At 42.9% G+C, this 25,718-nt stretch overlaps 2 protein-coding genes across 2 annotated transcripts in view; both read right to left on the bottom strand.

The window, feature by feature from the left end:
• Positions 1–4,058: 4,058 nt before the first annotated feature.
• On the bottom strand, positions 4,059–8,036 carry LOC135496703 (uncharacterized). Its single transcript, XM_064786175.1, has 5 exons — positions 8,033–8,036; positions 7,606–7,650; positions 6,485–6,679; positions 5,893–6,093; positions 4,059–5,535 (listed from the first exon to the last, which is right to left on the bottom strand). The coding sequence occupies exons 1-5, from the start codon at positions 8,034–8,036 to the stop codon at positions 5,255–5,257; spliced, it is 726 nt and encodes a 241-aa protein (XP_064642245.1). The 3' UTR covers positions 4,059–5,254.
• Positions 8,037–10,883: 2,847 nt separating this feature from the next.
• Positions 10,884–25,718, bottom strand: part of LOC135497360 (short transient receptor potential channel 7-like) — an 81,692-nt gene continuing 66,857 nt past the window's right edge. Inside the window, exons 3-17 of the mRNA XM_064787195.1 lie at positions 25,455–25,548; positions 22,833–23,483; positions 21,880–22,056; positions 20,592–20,759; positions 20,043–20,304; positions 19,465–19,746; positions 18,967–19,151; positions 18,389–18,510; positions 15,813–15,895; positions 15,056–15,246; positions 14,604–14,810; positions 13,840–13,984; positions 13,232–13,384; positions 12,347–12,826; positions 10,884–11,518 (exon numbers count right to left, since the gene is read on the bottom strand). Coding sequence (XP_064643265.1) covers positions 11,454–11,518; positions 12,347–12,826; positions 13,232–13,384; positions 13,840–13,984; positions 14,604–14,810; positions 15,056–15,246; positions 15,813–15,895; positions 18,389–18,510; positions 18,967–19,151; positions 19,465–19,746; positions 20,043–20,304; positions 20,592–20,759; positions 21,880–22,056; positions 22,833–23,483; positions 25,455–25,548 — 3,265 coding nt within the window. The 3' untranslated portion in view covers positions 10,884–11,453. The remainder of the gene's footprint in view (positions 11,519–12,346; positions 12,827–13,231; positions 13,385–13,839; positions 13,985–14,603; positions 14,811–15,055; positions 15,247–15,812; positions 15,896–18,388; positions 18,511–18,966; positions 19,152–19,464; positions 19,747–20,042; positions 20,305–20,591; positions 20,760–21,879; positions 22,057–22,832; positions 23,484–25,454; positions 25,549–25,718) is intronic.

Raw genomic sequence — 25,718 nt, 5'->3', positions numbered from 1 at the left:
CTTTTGTCAACTGGACATTCGGCTGTTTCAACTACAAATATTCGTATGTAAGCATCACTTCCCTCTCGCTTCTAACTTCCACTTTAAAAATGACATCACGCAGCTGGGATTCTCGAGGTAAAGTGTATTTCATATCGTCCTATTCAAAGGTACTAATACGACCAGATCACATTTACCAAAAACAGTGGTGTTGCACAACACTAGGTAAGCCTAACTAATGCTGAAGAAACAGAGTATAGCTCTTGAGCGATGTCAACTAATGCCGGTTAACTATGACATCAACTACCAAGGGCTGTGTAACATTACTATTTGTGATCACACTATTACAGTTTAGTGACAAGAGGTCAGCCAAGTACCTTTGGCCCGATCTATCTGAAAAACACTTTAAAAGCTTGACAAGTTACTCCGTCGAAGACTGTGGGTCCGCTCCTAATGATCTATTCGTCTCACTGTAGGTTTTCACTTCAGGAACATGGGGTAGGTCTATACCCGTCCCTTCGGCCATATGGCCTTTAAACGGGCATAGGAAAGGATTTGATTTATCGGGCAATGGGAACCATCTCCCTGATTCAGCGCTTTCTTTCGCTCTCGTTGGTCCAGATGGAAAGTGTTGTTCAGCCTACGCCTTCGTTGAAACTGCCAAGTTGAAGACTAACTCTTTCCTGGATGCTCATAGAAGTTTTACGGTGACTGCCTTTGTAGACCCAGTCGTCGTCAGCAACATGAATGTTGTCATCAGATGGCATACGTTTCCTGCTGATGGTGTCTACTTAAAAGGGACACAGGTGAGGAGAAAGGAGTAGATGTTTTCTTTGATGTTATAAGCAGCATTAACTTGTAGCAGAAACGTAATTGTGGTTTAGGGGCACTTGCCCTTGTTCAAGATGATTTAAGGTTGAGACAGCTCGAACTAAAATAGTGTTGATGTAAACTATATTTTATCAAAGATAAAGACAAGTGTCTCGTCACACAAAGAAGGGATCAGTAATTGACACACACAGAACAGCTCAATTTATTAGTTAATTACATGATTGTAAGCTGTTGGTAACAAAAGGCCATTGTCTCTCTTCAGAACACACGCGATTCTTGAGTTACGGTGACTTGATAAAGAATAGAGAAGCACTGGTAGAATGAGAGTGGAATAAATAGAAAATGAGTAACTAATGATTTCCCCCGCACTTTTGTAATGCACTGTCGTTTCGCCTGATCGTGGTGAAATACCACGTAGAATCCTTACAATGATTTATTGAGACTCTGGTAGAAATGAGGTTGCTCAGGTTGACAGTATGATTGTCATCACTCATCGAACACCACCAGGTCATGCTGATGCTATTGTGATTCTAATTTTCCAGCTTGGGCTATCCCTTCTTGCGCAAAATGGAACCAAGTATACCCATGAAACAACCTCGCGCGTTTCAGATTCGGAATTTACCTACATAGCCGCCTCGTACAACTTCTCTACCGGAATTGCGATGTCCTGTATCAATACCGTGTGCGAATACAAAGATCTCGGAGCAGGCATCTTGCACCATAAAGGCTCAACGACTGAAATCGGTGGACTTGATATGGAATTGGCCTGCCTTGTCTTGTACAATGCACACGCTCTCACGGAAGCTGAGGTACATGTTTACAAGAAGATGTATTGCTTCGGAGGTGAGTAAGTTAAACTGGATATGATTGGACGAAAGCTTGAGGAGTGGCCATCTACATTTCATATATTACCCAAACCTGAAGAGTGTGATATATCCATCCGTTATCAACATGCTCAGAGGTTCTCTTGGAAGAACGAATGCGAAAGCACATGTTATCAAACGTTGAGCCCGTCTCCCAGTTGGATTGGTTAAGTTGTATAAGTGCATTCTTATTTCCACAGCAATCCCAGCCCCAAAGCCTTATATTCTTGACACCAGCAAAACGGTACAAACATCTGCAACAGTGAATATTGGAGCTGCATTCACCTTTACGTGCGCGCCACCAGGGAAGTTAACCCCCGATGCATGGGCGTGGTACAAAAGTGATGTACGATTCACAGCGCGTGTCACAGGCGCAGTGTTCAGTGGGAAAGCACAGTTATCTGACACCGGACTTTACACCTGCCAATCGTTCAAAGGTGGAGATGCCAGTTTCCCTTCCGATGTTCTGTTCATGAGTGTCATCGATCCTAATGCCGTAACCACCACAATGGCCCAAACCACAACCGCAGCCTTGGGTAAGCAGTGTACATGTATATCTAACTGGAATATGTTAGAGACATGTATACCGGTTCGGAGTTTATAGAGCCAAGCGTTGATATGTATGGCAGTAAGAGTGTTGGGTTATTCAGAAAAAAACGGCCTGTTAGCAGAATAGCTCTTGAAGGGGGACAAACAAAAACTGTCCAAAATAAGTACGCATCTCGGATGAAGGGTTTCACACTTCTGCTGAAAAAAAATTTGCCGCATGATCGTCATTTTCTTGATATTTCTGGGGATACGTGGTACGATAAATAACTGTACTCGTGACTAATCCTCGTCATCCAAATCTGATTTTCTCCGGTCTAAGAGCCCGAGGCCGCTTTCATCCTGGAGAAAATCATCTCGTTCGATTTGGATGACGAGAATTAGCCAAGAGTATCAATCCATTTGTATAAACCCGCTTACGAGTCGACCAGTCACAACGTGTCTCATTACAGTGGGTCCTGACAAACCATCGATTGTCGAAAAGAAAAGCGGCGTTCCCAAGACCGCCTTCACAGTCAATGAAGGTAGCCTGTTGGTGTTGACCTGCACCCAGGGCCCGGGGGGAGTCACCCCTGATTCATGGAAGTGGTACAAGAGTGGCGGAATATTCACAACAGATGTGTCGGGCGCGATGTTAGCTCGTGTTGCTGAAGCACGTGATGCTGGGACGTACATGTGCAAGGCCGTCAAAGATGGGCGAGATAGTGTTGTGTCCGACTCTTTAACATTGACAGTTAATGGTGGGTATTATCAGCTTTCGGTTTTGGCAGTGGATTTGTAAAGTGTTTTTCAGATAGATCTGGCCAAAGGTTACTGGGTAACCTCTTGTCACTCACCTGTAGTGTGATCACAAAATTAATAGTAATGTTACACAAAATTACAAAACCTGCAATACAATACGTTACCAGAAAAAGCGTTGCAGTAAAGGGGTCAGTTCTCTCCCATCTTTCTCCGATTTGAAGGCTAGATCTGTTTGTCGACGTGCTTGGTACTCAAACGACAACAAAGGATGGTCGAGGTCGCTAAATTTGCGAGGAAATCCTGGTTAAAAGTTGCCTCGCGAAGATACCAGTCTCAACGTGTTCATCCCTCTCCAAGAGTGGTAGCATGTGTTAGCCTAGTGACGATGCCGCTGTTGATCTGTACAATCATATGAACACGAGTCTTCATTCATATCACCCATCATGTCTGTCTCATAACAGTGGCTCCAGACAAACCGGTAATCCAGGAAGGTGGCATTATCAAAACGTATACGACAGTCACTAGTGGAGCAACCCTTACCTTAACCTGCACAAAGGGACCAAGCCCACCTATTCCTCAATCCTGGAAATGGTTCAAGGGTGGGACTATCTTCACGTCTGATGTCTCGGGCGCTACATTTACTAAAGCTGCTGTAACCTCTGATGCTGGACTTTACAGCTGCCAGGCCTTCAAGGGTGGCCTAGCTAGTGACATGTCCGATGTTTTAGCTTTAACAGTTCTTGGTAAGTATGTTCTTCATATCTTTAAAAACAATTGGTATGGTGGTGATTCAAATTGATATGCCGGTTACGGGTGGCTATAGACTCACTGGCATCCTTTGTGGCAGGTGCAATCTTAGGAGTGAAATGTTCCGAAAGAAGTGTATTTGACCTCTCTGAGATCTTTTGACAAATGATTCCGGTGAATCTTTTGGGGTCTATTCTAGAAAATGTGAGAGGGCATCCCAATTGAGTCCAGTAACTTTGAAGATAAGACAAAGATTGTGTACTTATCATCAGTACCATGCACTTGATTTACTAATACTGACTGTGTTTTTGATGTGTAAACAGTCATCTAATCACGAGCCACAAAGTAGAAAGTCTGTTAGTTCCAGCTGGTCTCACTGGGACGAACAAGACGATATATTGTAGCCGCTATTTTAGCTTCTCTCAACCAATATGCGCTTCCCGTCTTCTTGCTTGACCGAAATGCAGCACTGTTTTTCTTCAAAATGGCGGGCATGACCGATCGCCCCATTCGTCACCATGCCTTCTTGTCGGATGAGCGGATACTGATCAAATGTGGAAGAACCTGGTCAGGTAGGTAACAAACTACAAAAAGGAAAGGTAGGGACATCTGAGAATCAACGTCTTTGCGCGATTACAGCTTGTCATGTTGTCCCAGCCTGGTTTGGGAACACAATAGACTCACCCGAATCGTTTCTCAAACGTTTTTAAGGGGGCTGTGATGCCCACCTTCCACCCCTCAATTCTGGATGCTGGCGGGGCTGTTGCTATCGGAATTCACTCCCCCACTCTAGCACTGGCGATCTATTGGGGAATGTGGTTGTGTGTGAATCGTTGATTGTGTGCCGTTTCAGCTTTGTGTGAATCCGCAATGTGCAATTGCAGTTGTGTGTGAATCTGTTGTGTGTGCTACTGCTGTTGTATGTGAATACGTGGTTGAGTGTGAATCCGTTGCCAATATTGAGTTATTCGAGCGGATTGGCAAGCCACTCAATGGTGGCCCTGGAACCTAAGGGCTATCTGAAGGTAATACAGGACAGACGATGGAACAACCTGATTGCTGGTTATAAAGGTACTCATCCAAGGATAGTACAGATCGCAGGACAATGGATTTGTCCATTTATCGAGTTATGCATTGGTGCTGCCGCCATAGATTCACATCGACTGCAATATTTCATAGTGGTTATCAACGTTAGGAAACATCCAAATTCATTCGATGGTCTCGGGGGTTTACATAGGATTTCTGTTGTCACGATTCACTTGTCACTTCTCACGAGCATTCTCGTTGACTTGAGCTTGAAATCATCTGGCATTAACCGAGGGTGAAAAATGACATCGTGAATCGTATGCAGCCCACTCTTTGGAAGAGACTTGTTTGTTCTTCATGTCACCAAGCATAAATTAAAGATACATGTGAAAACGTAGGTCTCTATGCTGTCGTAGTGTCCTTCTAAACAGACTTAGGTATTCAACTCAAACTGGATGTTCAATATCCATTGGGTTGACGACCTTTCAATGCGTTGTATAACCTCCTCAAAGCTAAACTTCTTAGCCTGTATTAGTGTTGCCCTGGACGGTGCCCGTGCTCGTTCCCTTACGCCTTTTCGCTTTCACTTTCCGTCTCCCTTTTTTTCTTCCTTTTCCTTTCACCTTGCCGTTCCCCTTTCCTTTCACCTTGCCGTTCCCCTTTCCTTTTCCCTTGCCGTTCCCTTTAACTTTCCTCTTTCCTTTACCTTTACCTTTACCTTTACCTTTACCTTTTCCACGTTTGCCCTTTGCCCTGCCTTTGCCCTTTAACTGTCTGCTCTTTCCCTGGCGTTTCCTTCTACCTTTAAAAGCAAACAGAATAGTACAGTCAACTATGAAGAATAACTGAACATGTTGAAAGGCACAAAACGACCACATGCAGCTTGAATTGAATACTGAACCAATCTTAAATCCGTGAAACAAAAGTATAAGGATTCTTGTTGTCACTTGCACGAGTCACCTGTCACGAACAAGTTCGTTAATTGACACAGAAGGCTGAAAACGTAACGTGGCCTCAAGGTGGAAATCGACATCGTAAATCGCATGTAGCTGACTGAGAGAATGGCGTGTTCGTTTTAAAGCAAGTTATGTAGGCCAAGCCTAGCAGGTCATGTAACTGAAAGCAAAAGTGGAACATCTCGTTAACAAAGAGCACTCACCGAAAACCTTACAACCTCTACACTCCTGGGCAGCCGTGGGGGACCGTTTACTACAACGATTGGCAAAAGCGTAGCACACGGACCCGTCGCCATCGAAGAAGTATTTGCATTTGCCTCGTATTTCTTTATCTCTCTTGAGTTTGTCGCATACTTCCTCGCATTCTTCATCCTCGAAGATCGTGGTGTTCCTGAAGATGTTCTCTGGCGAGAGATATGATACTTATTAAATGGATACCTTTCTGCCGCCATAGGAAAACAAAACTAACTTCAGCGGTTATTTGGTGACCTGCAGATCATGGCTCGTTCGTTTCATTTGAAGAATATACGCAACGGGGCTGAGCGTAATTTTGCTACTGCGACAAAAGTAGCAACATAGCCAATTGAAATAGGCTCCGATCCGCTAGTAGCAACAGGCCTTGACCCGACAACAGGTCTTGATTCGACAACAGTTTGGTTTTCCGCCGCAGTTCTTCGGCTCTGTGATCAGCTACCGCATGCCGAAGCGCTCACCGGCACATGTTTCCGTCGCAAAAGCATGGAGATGGCTACATAGAACGTTCTGCAAATAAATCTGTTGAAGTCATGTACTTACTTGCTTTAAAGTAAGGCTTTCCCGCATAGTCCTGCACTCCCTTGACGCCTGCGAGGCCGCTCCCATCCTTGGTGAATAAATAGCAAACTCCCGGCGCAGTCGTCCCGTCATGCATTGCGACGCACCTCTTGCCGCCATTTTGGCACGCTCTCCTGCAAGCAGCCGCGCCCATCGAACCCTTAAAAACCGTCGACTCTAAAAAAAGCAATATTGGAACTTAAAGCTGAGATGCATGGATAAAAACCCTAACGACCTAGTTAAAATACAAACGCTCGACCACCAACTGCACTTGAAACATGACAGACACCCAGCGACTGGTCTCACTTGACTACACAAACAACAAATTCATTGACGAGACAGGTCACAGAGACGCTCTCGTGTAAAGAAAAATTGAAAAAAATTCCTCGAATGGGTTCGAACTCGGAACCCTCGCCACTTGAGCCTTGCCGTCTTACCCACTATGCCAGGAAGCGGTTGTTGGAGATAAACATATTTTTCAGTTTTTCATTTCACGTACAGGCTTGACAGAATGGCGTCTTTTGTGCCATCTGTTCCATTTTCAGTTTCAAAGCGGCCTTTAAAATTTGCCCTTTTACAATATTGGCAAAGTGAATCCATGACAGGAGATGAACATGTCCCCCTGTGATGAGTATAGGAGCACGCAGCTATTTTTCGAGTTTTAAAGATGCAAAACAATTTCCCGCTTTGCTAGTATCAAAACCATGCGTGTATTGAGGAACTGTCTGATAAGGAGGCATTTGATTTCAAGCAATGGTCGCAATGGTCACTTGTAGTAAGATATAGGCACTGATGCTCCATAGCCAGTAGTCTGTTGGTGAACACGTAGCGCCACTACGGCCTGCTGGTAGTCTATCATCTGAGGACGTTTGAAACATCGCTGACGGGCGTTCCAGACATGAACCAGGCGGACGGGCGCTAGTGTCTTCTAACTTGGCCGTTAGGGTTTTTATGCAAGGATATCAGCTTCAAGGTACCGATATGTAGGCCTACCTGACTTACCGGTATATACTTTATGTTATAGATTCAACGGTTATAGATAGTATGTTCAGAGTTCGCTAAGAGCCATCTCAGTTCAGTTGCAGTGATTTAATGGTACTCACTTCTGCCTTCTTCTATAACCGGTCCAGAACTCCAACAACATAATACTGTAAGGAAAAGAGTTGAAATTGTTTTCAAGTTTCGGCTGTCACAGCCAAGTTCGTTGTCAAACACAAAAGGGCATAAATCGTTATTCTATAAGGGATCAGAAATCTTGGATTGACCATGTATGGTAAGGCCATCAGCCTCTTCACGAAACCTCTTTGACGTTGGTCGTTATATCAAAAGAAAGAAGCAACATGAGCGAACTTCTTTGAAAATAAGGCAAGTGAGGAAAACGAAAAGTGTTTACTTACAGATAGCTAGAAATACCAGGCCCATATTATGTTGTCGTTTTCTCTAGTCATAGATACTGCCGTCAACTTGTCAACATGTAATCCAATGACTATTGAACTCCGCCATGATCTCTGCTCGGGGCGATGTACATACCCATTATCGTACGTGTTTGAAGTCACTCAGATGTGTTGGTATTTAGTCTCAGCACGGCAGTGGAATCAAGTTTTGAGAGGCACCACAAGCCAAATGATTTATTTGATCATTGTCTCTATCACTTGGATACTTAGCGTAATATGCTAATGTTGAGAAAGCCTTTGCAGCATTTGTGAATGAAGGAAAATCTCAAACAAGTTCTTAAAAAAACTTTTAATATGTTTTTATTCAATGGGGGAGAAAATCAATCAGATAAAACGCCAGAGTTGAAGTAAAATAGACATGAAATAGTTCAAGGAAATAATGCATTCCCGTGTATCGTACTGTACATTCACCCTGTGCTTTAGCCGAATATAGAGAGTTATATACAGATGCAAAATTCGTGTAACCGCAAAATATATAGAATGACAATAATAGTTACATGTATATTAACACACCCTAGTAAAATTCACAAATCATGTAATTATGGTTTGAATCTATACATTTATTACAGATAGGATTATAATAGGAAAATCACACTCTATAAAACAGTTCCTAAACGACTTCACTACGCAGACACATTCTTACAGCGAATGAAGAATATCAACATGCAGACTCACGGAACAAAATGTACACGAGTGCGGTCTTTAAAGATAAAATAATACAGTTATCATGTCAAATCTCACGTCTCAGGAAGTTGATCTTTCATTCTCTTAGATAGTGTTGTGGTTCAAATAAATATATACCGGTTTCTTCAGTCAACATATTCAGAGGGTACACATGTCAGATGGGCCTCCTTTTAATGGAGTACGCATGACGTATACCCGATGATTACATTCAGTCGTATGAATTTAATGATTATTCATTCTAATGTTGTCAAATATGTACATTCCTCACTATGTACGTATAAGACTAATGTACAAAAAAATATAACTAAAGATGTGATGGGGACAGGTACTGTCATTAAACTAAACAACCTTGTTTTTCTTCAATGTCGTTTGTGTAGTTTGTTGTTTGAAGTGCGGATTCAGGCTACCTTAACTGGCAAGAAAAGATGGCGCCTAATCGAGAGACCAATCACTCACAGATAGGTGGGTTAGTTTGGAAAAAGACATCTTCTATCTTTATCATATACGTCATGATCATTACAACAATGAATTGCTAAACACAGCAATGGTGATGTAGCTACCGTTAGGGCTATAACTGCATGGCGACGCCATCGTCAAAGTGCAGCCGAAGCTTATTGGACACATCGGATTGTCTTGGCAACCTTGATGGATCAACACGAATGCACCGTCCTACCCCCTCTTCCTTAAGGATGGAGTTGGGAGGATAGAGATAAAACTAACATACACCAGTATCAGCAAAATTGCACATAAGGTTGTCAACATCGTCAATATCAAACAATATACATTTTCAGTTTATCCGACATGAGGGGATCTGCGTCCCATCCTATCACTTGTCGCTAATTCCCCCTTTATACAACATAATATTTGATTAACAATATCATTCATTACAATCACAAAGGGGACGAACTAAAGACTACACGTGAAAATACATTCGCTTTTGAGAGAGGCCTACTTTTTGGTAATACTACCAAAGACCAAGTGAAGACCACAGACAGGAGACAGGCCAGGTGGACTAGATTAAGTTACCCAAGTCACTAATAGATGTCCCGATCATGCATCGGCACTGTTCGGAGTGATACCGGAGTCTGTTCTTTGACTGACAACATAAAACCCCTGTAGACCACCAACTATGTACACCCAGCTCCTGTGTGTGGTCCCATCTAAAATTGCGTTTCTCAAAATATATTTGGCCAGACCTATTACATGAGATCCATGAAAACTGTGCGTTCAGACAGTACAGAGACTGAGGTTATGGCAAGAAAAACCGTGCAGTATAGGCCTATAGTAGTTTTCATTACTGTTCTGGCCAAAGGTACTCAGTTGAACTCAGGAATCTGACCAGATCACTTTTGCTCAAAGATAGTGGTGTTGCACAACACTAGTTGGGGTAGGCCTGATCAATTCTCTTTCACAGTGTCAATAAAGCCGGTCAACTATGACACCGGCTGCCCAGGGCTGTGTAACATTACTATTTGTGATCACACTGTTACAGTTTAGTGACAAGAGGTCAGCCAAGTACCTTTGGCTGATCTATCTGAAAAACACTTATTCCAACCAAGAAGCCTAAACTACACACGAACCTGGCCAAAATGGTGTGATACTACAACAAGCGCTGTAGTTATTCACGAACACATATGACAACTAACTAGACGTAGGTAGCGCCAACATCATTGGACCTACCCTTATTCAATAAACAATAGGCCGGGTCTATTTGGCAAGCCGCTCGCCAAACAGGCATCTTTTTTTGTTCTGTTTGGAGAGCCGCTTGCCAAACAGCACTAAAAAGCCACCCTGTTCGGCAAGCCGGGCTTGCCAAACAGGGCAAAAATACTACCCTCTTTGGCGAGCCGGAGAGGTTACAACATGTTGGCCAATCAGAGAGCAGTGACGTCATATTCGAATTTATATGCGCATATTTAACAATGGCCGACTTCCCGCTCTCGATTCAATTTCTGTTACCAAACTCGGGTTTTGGTCAATAATCCATGAAGAAGCATGTACATGTACATGACTGTATGGATTTACAAAAAAGTCATAAACGTGATTTAACTGATAAACATGTTAAATGCATTAGTGTGCATTTCTAAAGGCGTTTCACTGTAACTCCGGTGTTGCTGACCGTGTTGCCACAAATGATAATAAGCTCCTGGATGGTTGAATATGCATGAGTTCGGCTCTCCATCTTGGGCAGAAAAAGGCGCTGTTTGGTGAGCCGGGCTTGCCAAATAGTCACTTCCTAAACAATAACACAAAACCATGCAGTGTGGCATTGTCAAGCTCCTCATGCATGCAACGGTCTGTCAATTTTGCTTTGTTTATATTTGAATCTGAGTTGTATGCAACTGCGACAACGGACGCGGAAAGTTTTGGTATTTTACGCCTCCCTTCAACCAAAGAATGCAAAAATGCATGGGTTGTGAATATATGACCCTCGACTCCCGACTTTAAACATTCCGACCCCGATTACAGGCGAAGCTCAGACAAAATGTCAGTACATGCATCCGTCGTAAAGTAACCTTGGGAATCTGTCATGGCAGAAGGAGTTGGCGCCAACCTTTGGCGTTACACTACACGCATGACTGGGGCTGACGCAGTAGCTTCACTAAGTCAGATAGGTGGAGCCGTAAAAAAGCCATAGTGTTCAGTTTAAACCAAATTCACATGCATACTATTAAGTAACCACTGTCACTGAATCTGGCCGAGAGTAACATTTAACCACTGTTAAAGTCTTCAAGATAAAAACCAGGGTTATTAGTCCAAACTATAGAGGTTATTATTCGTCTGACTTCAGGATCCGATTTCAATACAGCGATTTAATCTTTATCTTTATCTTTTTTCTTCTTATCCACAACTTGAAGATGGACTGTCTTGGTGACGCCTAGAATGAAATAGGAGCGCGAGTTACGAGGCATGCTGCATGCTTTAAGCCGGAGATATACCGATACGATTTGCTACCGAGGCAGGGGGGAACCGTACTGTGGCACAGCCACTTAGTCGAGAAATGGCAATTTCGGATAAAAGTTTTCCAAGGATTTCTCGATTTCTCCATTTCTTCACGTAAGTGCTCTACTAGTGGTAGCTGGCAAGCCCTCACAGCTGGCTCAGTAGCCATTCCCAGCCGCAGGAGCACATTTCAGTGGGAAATGTAGCATGTTCCAGGAACAAGAAACAGGCAATCTCGTGCCCTCGGTACCCTGCCACCAGCTCAAATCGTAACAAGTAATCCTTGCACTATAAGAAGCGTGTATTGTACAAAGCAGCCACAAACAAGCAAGCAAGCAACTAAAATGGGTGCATGATGTATTCAAATCATACGGTGTATGACTTCAAAATAATCTACGATATGCTATTTCTGATGCTTGTACCGCTGTACTAGACATATCAGGCAGCTACCGAAACGTAGTGAGAAAGGTGAGTATAGATCCATGAACCTACATATACTATATGTACAAAAGGTCCGTTTATATACAATACATGTACATGTAGGTCTGTGGCAAATTAGATGACGCAACATGCTAAGACTGGGCAACCACCTCTGGACGACCATCTAACATTATCTGAATAACAGCAGACCAAGTTCCTGAGATGGATTTCTCTGGGTTATGAATAATAAGTTTGACGCGCAGTTGGAAGGCTCATCAGATTGCATATTTCAATACAGGTGGTTTGCGGAGGTTGCGGCAGAGTCGCGCGTAACACTACGTACCTCCCGGTTTATCTGCCTCCTTCTCTTTATTGAGTTTGGTAAGTTCACTCTGCGCCGAGAACCACTGCCCTAAGTTGTACATGAGACCATGGATCTCTTCCTGTATTGTGGAAACTGCTTTGACAATACTGTACATTGCCTTTTGGTTTTCCGACAGGAGAGAACGGATGTGTTCTATGTCGTCCATAACGCGCTTGTTCGCTGCTTGATACCCGGCCGAATCTGTCGCACTCTGAAGATGCTGCAGCCGGACATCCAGCAGTTTCTGGGTCCGTTGGATTGCATCTAGTTGGGGAATAGATAGAACTTGAACATTGGGTTGCTGTCCGTTGATGGAGGAACGTCGCCTGCTGTGCCCTGATCGTCGAATAGATGGCTTGCGTTGCAGGCCGCCACCGGTCTGTCCACCGCCGGCGCCATCTGGAGTGAGGAGAGTCGGTGTGCGGCGCGTCGATGGTGGGGCCTCGTCGGCGTCCATATCTGCAAGGAAACGCATGGTTAGATTATTCTATTCAATGCAATTCTGTTAGAGTTACCGGATTCTCTCAAAAGTACCTAGACTGGCCCGCTGTTATTAACCCATGGACTCATCACACATCGTGGAACGTAGAATCGAAACTCTAGACACGAACTCATTCAAGGAAGGAAGACGAGATTCCTCCATAAATTACAACATCAAATGATCATGAAGCGATAAACAGTTAACAGCTGCTCGTATTGTTGAGTCGGGACTGTAGGCATTTTGGCAACCGTTTTCAAATGGTTCCGAGATTCTCTGATGCATCGTCACCACGTTATCATTGATGCATCAACGCGAACATTGAAGGAAAGACACAACGAGTGTGCGCCGTGTCAGGACTCCCCGCAGCTGTTGCAGCACTTCACCTGGTATGGGCGCCCTCCTGGCTGCCCTGCCTGCTCCCTCATCCTCTTCATATATGGTGGTTGGCGGTGACGAGGGAGAGAACTCTTGAGCTTCGATCATATCATCTGTCCGCATGGTGATGCCATCCTTCACTCGCTCTGAGAACGGGTAGACTGAAACAAAGGTTTACCACATGAAATGTTGAAACATATCTACGTGTAGTTATGATATTTGTTTGTAAATTTCGGTTCATTTTGCTTTCATTATCATCGTCATCATGTCCCGCAGCCATGCGGCCAGTTGGGCGACCCTGTACCATGAACGATGCGGCACCATACGGTCCTGTCCCTGGCGAGGCGGATCAGGTCACTGGTCTTTCTTCCAGTCCAGTGCTTCACGTCGTCCATCCAAATTCTCTCTGGATGGACGCATCGACAGATAACTGTGTCTGCAAGATGGTATTTGCCAGCATTCCCTTGGCTCTCGTGATATGGCCGAACCACCTCAGCTTTTTCTTCTTGGCAATGGTTAGGAGGCTGTGATGACGCTCATTGTACTGGATGACCAGCTCTCTCACATGGATGCTTTCATAATTGCATGAATTGAGTAAATGGCTGCATGTCCGTACCTTCAGCGTCCTGCTCTCTCTCCCGCTTGAACAAGTACCTTCTCACCAACCTCTGCATGATATCAACATACGACTGGTCCTGGGCCTCCAAGTCCATGTCCTTGCAGACATTATCACGCCTCCTCTTTAGACGAGATACGCGGGCCTGCAATGATTCAAGCATCGATCAGCACAAATCACACCGATTCCAAATTTCAAGGAATCCATTTATATATGGTTCTTCAAAACTTATTCACCACTATGTTATATTAAGCCATTGATGATATATAAATTTAGAATAACCCACACTGCTTGTCTAATGAGCGGCTGACATACGGCGGGATGGGAACCCTGCACTCGCCAATCAACCTCGAACTAGGCGGGACCTTATATCAAGAATCGTATGATGCTGTCTTTTGATCAAGGCACCAAACACTGGAGTTATAGTTTGAGAGCTTTTCACTGATGATGGAACGAGATTGCGGCCAAATTGCTCAAAACGATTTTACGCCGTTTTAACGACATTATCCATGCATTAAGAATTATCATTATGACTCTAATTAGTCGAGTGACTATCAATCATGTTGTGTTGGAGGCTAATCAATTAGGAGACATCTACTCATTAAGCGAATGGTTTTGTTTGATCGGGCGTGACGTGGTGTACGGTGAAAGCTGACTGGGAGTTTATTAGAGAGATTGCGCACTGGTACCATATACGACACATACGTATAGCTGACGACATGGGTCAGATGCTTCAGGCGATTTCTGATAACTCGTGGACTTACCCTCATGAATGTCTGGTTCCTTTGTCTTTCCTGGTCAAGCAGTGTATCGGGACTGTTGCTCACCACTCTCTTCAGCCAGCGCCATGCATACTTGAAGGTCTTGTAGGTGGGAAGGAGGTTGAAGGGCGCAGGCAAGGTACTCCCGTCATCGATGTAGTTCATCCACAACTTGGTGCGGGCGAACTTCCATTCTACATCACAGTCACCCTGGAAAAGAAAAGAAAGTAAAAAAGCGGGACAACGCTCGTCAGTGGAATCATACCTCTAAGAAATAGTTGTGGTATCCCAAGTTCCATAGGCTCCATGGTGGGTTGCAATAGCCAAGCCAAAGAATGACATAAGAATTAATCCAACGCCTATGAACCAAGCAGTTTCGCGGTTCCCAGCTCACACCATCCGATCTTGCTTTGACCGTTAAGGCTCAAATACTTCGTTATATCCCGATTTCTCACCTGTATATCCTCAAATGAATGGCTCATCATAGCAATAAGCATGTTGACGAGTACGATGATGATGATAACATGATAGATGGCGAAGAGAAACATGCCCACTGCCTCCACGATATACGTGCTGCTGTTTGGCTGGGGCATGCCGTCCTCGTACTTCCCACGACCATCACGATCCTCGGCAAGCATGGGGATATCTGGTAAAGAGGACGACAGTATCAAAATGTTTTGATGGTCCATTAGCTTATGTATGAAAGTTGGTTTCATCTACAGAATCAGCTGTCTGGCAGGAGGAGAAATGGAATCCCAATCTCCAAACCAAGGACAACAGGAGTGGGATGCAGAACCCAGTGGTATTTCACACGAGTGGAGTTTCAAAAGAGAGGAAGCCCTCATGTTCATAGCCTGGTTTAGGTTGGATGAGCTCCTGGATTCATTACATGGTAAAATGTTTTTCAGACAGATTTGGCCAAAGGTGCTTGGCAGACCTCTTGTCACTAAACTGTAATAGTGTGATTACAAATAGTAATGTTACACAGCCCTGGGCAGCCGGTGTCATAGTTGACCGGCTTGAGTTGACACCGTGAAGGAGCTTTGGTTAGGCCAGAGTCTTGTATAGAAAGACTCTGGTTAGGCCTACCCTAAGGATAATCTAGCGTTGTGCAATACCAATATCTTTTGGTAAATGTGATCTGGTCACATATTCCTGAGTTCAACTCAGTGCCGTTGGCCAGGATGATATGAAAAGCACTTTAATACTGACCTGATGGATGCCTCACGGGAATACTGCTGATGGGAATCTGGCCAAACATCGACCAAAACAGACTGAACAATGTGTGTTGCAGGCTGAAATATCAAGAGAATAAGAAATTATAAGCACGTGATACTACAACTTCATATTTGTACAAGATTACAAGATGTGACAATAAAGATACGTGTAGGATCATGCATGGACGATGGCATGCGACCACGGTCACAATATTGACAACTACTGTTACCATACCCCTGAAGCAAATACATGCCATTTGTCTGTATTTGTGAATACCATTTAGTGGTGTTCTATGCTGTGCATATGTGTTGGTTTATTTCATGTTTGTGAAGATGGCTTTTTAACTCTTAGTAATTTGGCTTTCAGAATATCGAAAACTTCTGAAAGGACTCCATCATATGTCATTATATGAAAATCAGAAGTCCCGTAGACACTCGTTGAAATAGGAGCAAAACTACATGTTCACACTTTCGAAGTTTGTCATGATGCATTGCAGCATTCAGCATTACATCGACTATTCCAATATGGCCGTGATGTGTTTTAGGATACAGTTTCTTCGCAAATCGAGGGGAAATGATTCAACATCACATTGCTTTCATCAGGCTCAAGACATTTTTCAAATCTGGAGAGATTTGTATGAAATCAGGCAAAAACAACTAGAGTTTTTCAGTTTGGTTTAGTTACCTTCCCCACCTCGACGCAATCTGGGAGACCGGCCGCGGTTTGGTTCCACTCCTGGATGTATAAAGAAGGGAAAAGAACGTTTGAGTACCAGTATTCTCAGTGGAAAACTAGGTGGGTAGGTGTACACTGTTATGAATAAAGGTTCTGAGCTTTTGGTAAACATTTAAAGGTTTTTGCAATCTTAATTTTTTGGGAAATGAACACACCTGAAGGCTTTTGAGCTTCTGAAAACCTCATTTTCAACTTCACTGAAAAATATTTAAAGCTGGCGTATTTAAGCGCACCGTAAACCACTTGAAGTGTTTTTCAAAAGCTCAAAAAGATATATTTCAAGAGTGTAGAGTGACATAGAAAGCGCGGAGAGGCTGACTGGAAACTTTGAATACATCAAAACTTATTGGCAACAAAATTACGTTACTGATTCAATTCCACAGGCGATTTTGATGGTGAGCTCAAAGTGAACAATAGAATTTGCCCGGAATATCAGAAGTTATGAACTGCTTTGCACTTGCCTGTGTGTAATTGACAATTTATACTCTTGTATCATAATATCATGCATCTTAAAGCTTCATTAAGCAGTTTTTTTACAATATTTAGATGTTAGCCTATTTTGAATGTGTTTCATTATAACGTTCAGCAGATTTACATAACTTTACATTGAAAGCTGATAATTTCGAAATACTTTATATCGAGGACCACTGTCACGAGCCTTGATGCAGAGAGCCATATATTCTTGAGCATTATTTCACAAGCGGTGGTCAGTACGAAAGCGTTAAGATACAAGAAATTGAAGAAGGAATGAACTAGAATGAGTATTATCCGTTCGGTTATCTTAATAGCAATATGAAAGTATCCTGATAAGAGACATCGAGGCCGATAATTAAAGATGTTAATAGAAGTGGGCCGAAAATAAAAGGTGACACAAAGTAGAAGTATGAGAAGCATGGAAGGTTTAGGCCTAGTTTGAGGTACTGGTGAGCACTATGACACCGAGCATTTTATCCACACCTAAAGGTAGAATGCTTTTCACAGGTGATTCTTGGAATGTTGGAATCATTTCGATGTAGATTGCGATGAAAGTGAAATCAAGATAATTTGCCTATTCCTATTTCAGTGAGTGTTACGGAATTTTAGTGTATTCACATCAATTGAAAAACAAAGCAATGATGGTACATTTGGAATAGTTCGCCTTGTCACCACCAGGGCTAACAGAATCGTACCTAACTTGTGTACCTCTTGTGTACCTCTACAGCAATTGCATATTCTTACAAAAAATGGCCGAAATATGCACAAGGTTAGATGATGGCAGTCCGTCAGTATTGGTCGGCGAACCATACCAACTCGATGTTCTGACGTAAGAGTCCAAAAAGACGATTTCTGCTTCTAGACCTTTAAAAGTGTCGAAGATATACCTTAAAGTTTCTACCCAGCCACAATAGTTTCAACATAGCAGGCATGGTTGACGAGGTACTAACATGCGAACGACATCACTTAAAACTAAGAGACAACGTGCGTAAAGGGATCAAGCAGGAAATGGATTTCTCAGGCAGTGCTGAAAACTCGAATGATCGATAGCTCGAGCACTACATGAGACGCACATGCCTGGCCCTCTAAATAATTCTTTAGAGAGTCAGACGGGAGCGATTCTAAAGTTGCTAAGTGCAAGAATTGGTATCGTGCAATCTTTTTAATTTCGATATAGCGTGTGCAATGAACACAATGAAACCGATGTTAAATGCTACGGTTCAAATCTCAGTCAAGACAAATTGCTTTTTTATGTATTTCTAGACTCCTAATAATTTGAACCAACAATATCAAAATACTGTTCTTTATTCATAACTGAGTTCTCTGATTTCACAACGATTATCAAAACTGAAGGCACATACCCTTCAAATGCCTCAGATGCCGGTATAGGCCTGACCGTGCCGTTTTCCCCCGGGATGGGCAGCTCCTGTGTGCCATAGTACCAGTACAGGTTGTGGAGACCAACCATGAAAGCGAACAATACCTGGAAAGCAAATGTGATATAGTAAGTTATATCAATATATCGGGTGGCCCCGAAAAAAACCCGTCAGCTGTAAACATTTGATTTGTAAGAGATGGATTGACCCATATGATTCAATTTTACATGCTTACATTTGGGTCTGCTATGCACGAACAGATAAATTCCAAAGAAAAACCAAAGGATTAAAGCCTGGTGCAAGATGGTGGTCAATTTGTTGTGAAAATTGTGGAACACATTTGATAACTACTGTACGTAGCCCTCTACATGTTTTGTTTTGATACAAGAAAGTTCGACAAAACTAATAAGCCAATGTGAAGCACCGAACGTAGTTGTCCTTACGACTTTTTCATGGCCTTATGTTATTGTCAATAAATCCCTCGAAATGGCTTTTGACCATCTTCTCGAAATACCTCTATGATATCTCTTGTGTGCAAAGAACAACCGGGTTAGCATACTTACCAAAATGAATAAGACCATGAATCGGGTAATATCGCCTATCATTCTTGCGAAGGAGATCTGTAGGGGTCCGAGCACCTCGAATGCTGGCATGAGGTAGGTAGTTCGTGCGAAGCTTAACACATTCGCCACAGCAAAGAGAATGTCACTAACTATCTCCGGATCGTTAGGCTTCCACTCAAAGCGAGCTTGAAATGACGAGAAAGAGGATAACAGAGATATATTTGTAAATGGCAAAGAATTGCTGCCGTTTGTGAGAAATGGTCAGCGTATAAGATTCTTAAGCAACTTAAAACCCAACTAAGTCATCGTCATCAACAGTGAAGGCTTATGGCCATTGGACCTCAATGCTCAGACAGAAGCTTTGTTTCTTCTAATAACTAAGTGTCAAACTACATGCATATGCATGAAGCTTTTTGACAAAGAAGAAGCTCGACGAAGTTGAAATAAAGAGATTACAAATTGGATACTTTGCAATAGAATTGTAAGACAGATACTTACACGCATTCATGAAATAGTTCTTATCCCCAAACTTCGTCGATTTTATATATTGGACCAAGTTATTAAAATTCGTGAAGTTCCTATTCAGCAGTGCCTCCCTTGCTATACTCGTCCCGTTGTAATACTCGTCTGCTTCCTTCACCCAATGATCGACGATGAAGCGGAGGACGTATGAGGCGAGATACAGAGAGAGGATGGTGAAGTCCATGAAGTTATAGTAGTCGTACACGTAGTCGCGGACACCTGATGTGTAGATCTGTTTGCATTCACTCCATAATAAACCTGAAAATAGACAGGACCCGTTTTCATCCGAATATTGCCCCACCTAGCAGAGGAATACACGCACATCATAAGAGAAAACTCCTCTTAGTGCGTAAAGAAGAAGATCCACGTTATATTTACATCTTACATGTGGACTTGGATAAGAATCTGTTTATTTCAAAGTGTCATTTTGCAAGAGTATATTCCTCAAATGCCAACTTTGTGGCTGTGGAAATGATACCCTCATTGTCATGTTCCAAAAAGGGCCCATGAGTCAAACATGGCACCTGTTGCTTAAGCCAAAGTGAACATCTTACCTAATATCCAGAACATAATGCATATTTGTACATGGGTGATGAGTGTATTGGCTGGACGGAGTGTCTCCTTCATGAGACTGTCCGTCTTCTCTCTTAGCGACAGATGGGCATAGCGTTCACTTTGAAAGTCATTGGTGGACATGACGGGCGTGTATTTCTCTTCCAGCCGAAAGGTGGCAGCAGCGAGCAGAATGAGGAAGCACAGATGGGAAATCGTGTGGGTGATGAATTTCGTAACGGGACAGCGCATCCAGGATCCTAACTGAAAAGACAAGTAATAACTGGAAAACTTCGCCCGTCCACAGCGGGTAGGAAGTCACGGTGACACCAAAAGATGCCAGCAGCGCCACCAGCGAGTGATTTTTGATGACATGCGACTTAAAACCCATTTCGACGTGATTTGTTCCGCTTTATCGTAATAAAACGGAAGAAGGTGCAGTTTTATAATCTTCTCGAAAAATACATGCTTATATTACCAGAGATTGGATGGATAGTGAAAAATTCAAAATTGTTTTGTTCTCGCCATATCACTCAACTAAACTGCTTTACCTTGGAATCTGGGGCGAACAGGTAAATGAGGCACATGAACGGTACGAGAGGAACGAATCCCAGTATAAAGCCAACCCTCTTGAGTAGATGAGACGATTGAAGGAAGCCCATCTCAGGACCATACCATATATTGGTCAAATGTTGCTGGCAATTCGGGTGAGCGACAAACTGGAAGAAAAAGGACAGAATTGGCAATTCTAAAGATATATGTAAGAACACTAGCCTGAGCTAAAGTGAAATATCTTTTGTCGAGTTGTTGCAAAAATAGTGCAACTCCTGAGCGGCTTACAAGGAAAGTAAACTGGAGGTGAGCTACCATGTAACTTCGTCTTCCGTCATTTCGCAGCTTGACAGTCTAGGCAATAGTCAAAGCAGGAATGACACGACATCGGGCGGCAAAAACCCAGCAGATGATGAGGCATTTATGTCCAGTTGAGAGGCGTTCAGGAAGGAAGCTTGGCTGGAGGTTGGCTGGAGGTCAACAACTCGGATAATCTTGATCATCTCGGAGAAGTTTCGAGCTGTGTGATTTTGAGTCTCAACTCGTCCGATTACTGATTCAGCCGTCAATAGGAATGAATAATTCACTGCATTGATGTTTTGCTCATGTTCCGAAGGTAGAGTGAATATTGAAATTGAAATCTGAGTCTATCAAGGTCACATTGATGGATCTACCAATGACATCAACTGAATTCACCTTGACCGTCACCATAAATCGATGGCAGGTCAGACTATTCAAGAAAACCTTTTCCAATTGAGCGGTGGTGGAGGGGAGGGATTATAACCCATGGGCCCAGAATAACATGGGCAAAGCACAGAAATTGTCTCGACTTGTTACTTTATTGAAAAACTGTCAAAATCATTACTTTGATCAGTTCTTATTAAAGACTCCGCATCATTTTGAATGGATTCCATTGAACGCTTTTGCAGCTTCGGAGTTTTCGGAGCTACGGTGATAGCAGCTCGCTTATTTCGCACAATGACGATAAAATTAGAATTGTTAGTCAATAATCGTTGGTGTGTGGAGCGCAGTTGACAAATATGACTTATTTCAGGCCACATTCGTCCCAAGTTCTTCATTTTGGAAGAATTACACGTAGTTCATATGGAGGGTGCCTTCAGATTTTGAAAAGGGGGTTTCTCTCTTGAGTCCCGGGTTCCTGCGTTCCGTTGTGATGGAAGATTTTCTTCACAGAATCCGGTACTCAAAGGACGCTTGACACATAAAAACCAAGATAAGACCACACCTAGCGTTGCATGACCCCTTTGAACCTCTACACATACACACCTTCTTTTCCTCATATCGGATGGCCATCTGTAACCTCGCAAGCGGTAGCCGCCTCCCCGTGGCTTGGTTCACGTGACTCTCACTCAGCACCGCCTCCACCTCCTGGGTCCCACGACAGAGGTCCATCATCTCGCAGGCAAAGTTCATACACTGCTCAACCAGCGTCACGTACTCTTTCTACATATATAAAGCTTTAATATCAATCAAGTGAACCCCTCGTTCAGTCGTGTACGCTACTGAAGAGACTCCTCAGATCTGAAGGGCTTCCTCATATCTGAGGAGGAACTACTGAAATCCGCGCCACAACGGAGGTAAAACACTATGATAGAACTATCGAGCGTTGTTGAGACGAGAACTACTTGCATTACGATATCATTAGTAAAAAGGCATCAAAAACGATATTGGAATAACACAGAACATGAGTAAACAGTGTTGAGACGTATGGGTGATATTGGACTTGTGCAAGAGGAAATACAATAAACAGTGATCATGGTGAAGGTGGAATCTGAAGGGTTAGATATCTGGCCACAAGTAGGAGATAACGCTTAGCTGAGTTAACACTGGCGTTTGTATCACGAGTAGGAGGGTTTTCCCGACTTCTTAACGGTTTCTCCAACTTTTTCCTAATTTATCCGACAAAAGTCAGACTTTTCCCGGACTGGTCGGATTTCTAGGAAAAACAGTGAGAAATACCAGGGCTTCCCAAAATACGGCAATAAAGATCAAATGCCTCTGTTGAATCGGGTTGATGAGGTGTGAACCAAACACTCAGAGTGACCCTAAATGTGAATACTAACAGAGCCTTTAAAGACTTGAAAGACTCTGATACTAATAAGGTCACTGTGAGTGCTTCGATCATGCAAATGGAAGTGTAAAGAGGATAATTACTGATGGTCACATAATTCAACTTGATGTCGTTGAATGACTGAAATGAGAAATCAAATCAGCCCTACCTTAAATTCCTTTTCAACTTCGGATAACTTCATCATCTCTTGCCTGAGTTCAAACGTGGTCATTATAGGATCGGGACTGGATAAAGCCATATAAGCAGGACTAGCCAACGCCCTGTAGGCGTTCAGCCGTGACCTTGATCTCTTAAGAGAGTCATAGTTCTGTTTCGTGACACAATCCGAGCACGCACAAGATATTGCATGGGGTTTTTCTATGGTATGATTCCGAGATAAAAACATTTGAATGATTTCATGATTATTGTATTGCGCAGCTAATATGAGCGGAGTAATATCCGGTGAGAATTGACTTTTTTCCTCTGTTCTAAAAAACGCGTCTTTTGCCCCCATTCGTTTGAACTTTTCCTCACCAGCCATGTAGGCCGGGTGTTCTATGACCACTTTCACAATTTTAGTACTCCCTTTACTAATAGTGTGTAATAATGCCTCCTCGATCCCATCAAAGTTTAACTTATCCAATATCAACTCGATGCACTCCATATCCTCCGCGTCCACCGCCAGGTGGAGGGCGTTTCTTCCCATGTAATCCACACAGTTGACGTTAAGGAGGCTCTCGCTCTCCTCCAAGGACGTGCGTACCACGCCCTGGTCACCCATGGCCGCCGCATTGAGGTAGATACGCTCTTCATCTGTGAGCTGAAGTTAAGAAAGAAAGAGTGATCATTTGCACTAATAAAACACAACATTTCCAACATATCTACAATTATTGTTATAGCCCAGCCCTACAATATCCGATCGACAACATTGACATGTGATACAGTTCTAGAGCAATAGGCTGACATTAGTGCAATAGAATAAGTTGAAGTTAAGAAGAGTGAATGAAAAAGGTTTTCATTGCATTTGTGGCCAGGTAAGTTGTAGGACCGAAGTACTTGCTTACTTGAAATGACAGTGATACGCTTGCTTTAGGAGAATGTTATATGTCTCGTATCAAGAAATACACATGTATGTAGGGGATTTGAATGGTCCTTGTGAAACTGTGATCCTCACTTTGGGTCACCCTGTATATTACTACCAACCATTACTTTCTATTGGCTTGCTCTGCTCTTAATCGCAGTAATAAAGTCCACATCATACTTTAATAAAGGTTTGCGTCGGTGGGCATTATTGTGGTAATTGTTCCTTGGTCTTATTGCCTCTCCTCGTGTACTGCTTCCATCCTCCCTATGGAGCTATTGGGCCTTATTGGTATTGTCATCTTAACCACATTCGTAGCCTGCTCGAGTGTGTTTACACAGTATTTGGTGAGCTAGTATGCAATCTCAACGATGGCTGTGCAGGGTAGCTGGCCGAATGGAAAGCTGATGGCAAAATTAATATATTTGTGTAGAAAATATATCTTTTTATAAGAAAGCTTCACGCAGACGTAAACAAGGATAAATTTACCATTATTTCCCAGTGACAAAGTGTTTTTCATATCGTTCTGGCCAAAGGTACTCAGTTGAACTCAAGAATGTGACCAGATTACATTTACCAAAAGATAGTGGTGTTGCACAACACTAGATTATCCTCAAGAGAGACCTAACCAATGCTCTTTTACGATGTCAACCAAAGCTGGTCAACTATGACACCGGCTGCCCAGGGTTGTGTAACATTACCATTAGTGATCACACTACTATGGTTTAGTGACAAGAGGTCAGCCAAGCCAAGTCCGTATTTGTACAAATCCATTGTACCGGTTTTACCATTAAGTCATCCAACCACACGAAAAAACTAACTGTTGTACACTGATATCAGGAGATACAGGAAACACTGGGGTTTTCCCTTCAGAATACACACCAGAGGGAAGTTGAATTGCATATTCTTGTCTCTAGGAATTGTGTAAAGGAATAAATCAAATGTGTACACGATGAGAAGTCGTTAAAGAATCATCTTCCAACTCAGGATAAGACGGCGTCACTTAACATCACTGATAAATCTGAGCAGCGAACACGATAAGATTTATCTCTGTCCCTGAGGAATGCAAGCATGCAGTTAAAATCAGTTAAATGGGCATACTCTTTGAAAATTACCCGGATGATGGCGCCGTTGACGTCCTGTTGGAGATACAGGTGCAATAGTGGATTCTATTAGGAATTGTGTGAAAGCAACCTACTTGTAGTACAGGTTGTTACAGGTGGATGTTGATTTCATCAGAACTTTGCAAAAGAGAAACGCTTACAAGGTTTCGCCTTCAATTTCTCATAAAAGTGATTCGCCTCCTCATCCCATGGGACCCCAGTAACATTATCCAGTGATTATCTTAGAACGCATAATATTGATCGATGCGATGGTTATGAAAAGTCGGGTGGTGGTAATTGCCAATCGTGATGTGTTACGTCCTGCGATGGTCGCGCGTGGCTGAGGCAGACCATGTTATGATGACATAGTCGGCGATCAGTGTCTGTCTCAGTGCATGGTATGCGTGGTCATTGCGAATGGTTGGAAAAATCAAGAAAACAGACGAAAAACGAACAAGTCTACGACTCTGAAATGATGATTTTCTCTGATTCCCTCCAACGAAAGAATTCGCCGACTTTTTGTCAGTTGATGTGTAATTTATTATGAAAGTGCATCAAATGTTGAAGACTCTTGAATTATGCGTTATAAAACCAAGTACAGGCTTACCTGGACATCTTCAAAGTTTGTGAAGAGGCACCCTCTCGAAGACGGCGGCGTCTTTCGCAGGTCCGACATACTGTACTGGGACCCCTGGACAAACCTGTAACGACAAAGGGTTAATGTCGCATCAGTGTCATTTATTCGCCAAGTGTACCGCTTTTTCACAGCTTTTTGTTTCTAAATTTTTTATAAATTTAGAGCAAAGTCAAAAGTCGATAACGTGAGACACATTTGACGTTTGTTTTATTCAACTTTCTTACAGTGTCATCC

The sequence above is a fragment of the Lineus longissimus genome, chromosome 1 (assembly GCF_910592395.1).
Source record: "Lineus longissimus chromosome 1, tnLinLong1.2, whole genome shotgun sequence".
Lineage (NCBI taxonomy): Eukaryota > Metazoa > Nemertea > Pilidiophora > Heteronemertea > Lineidae > Lineus > Lineus longissimus.
This window is presented reverse-complemented; position numbering and strand designations above follow the sequence as displayed.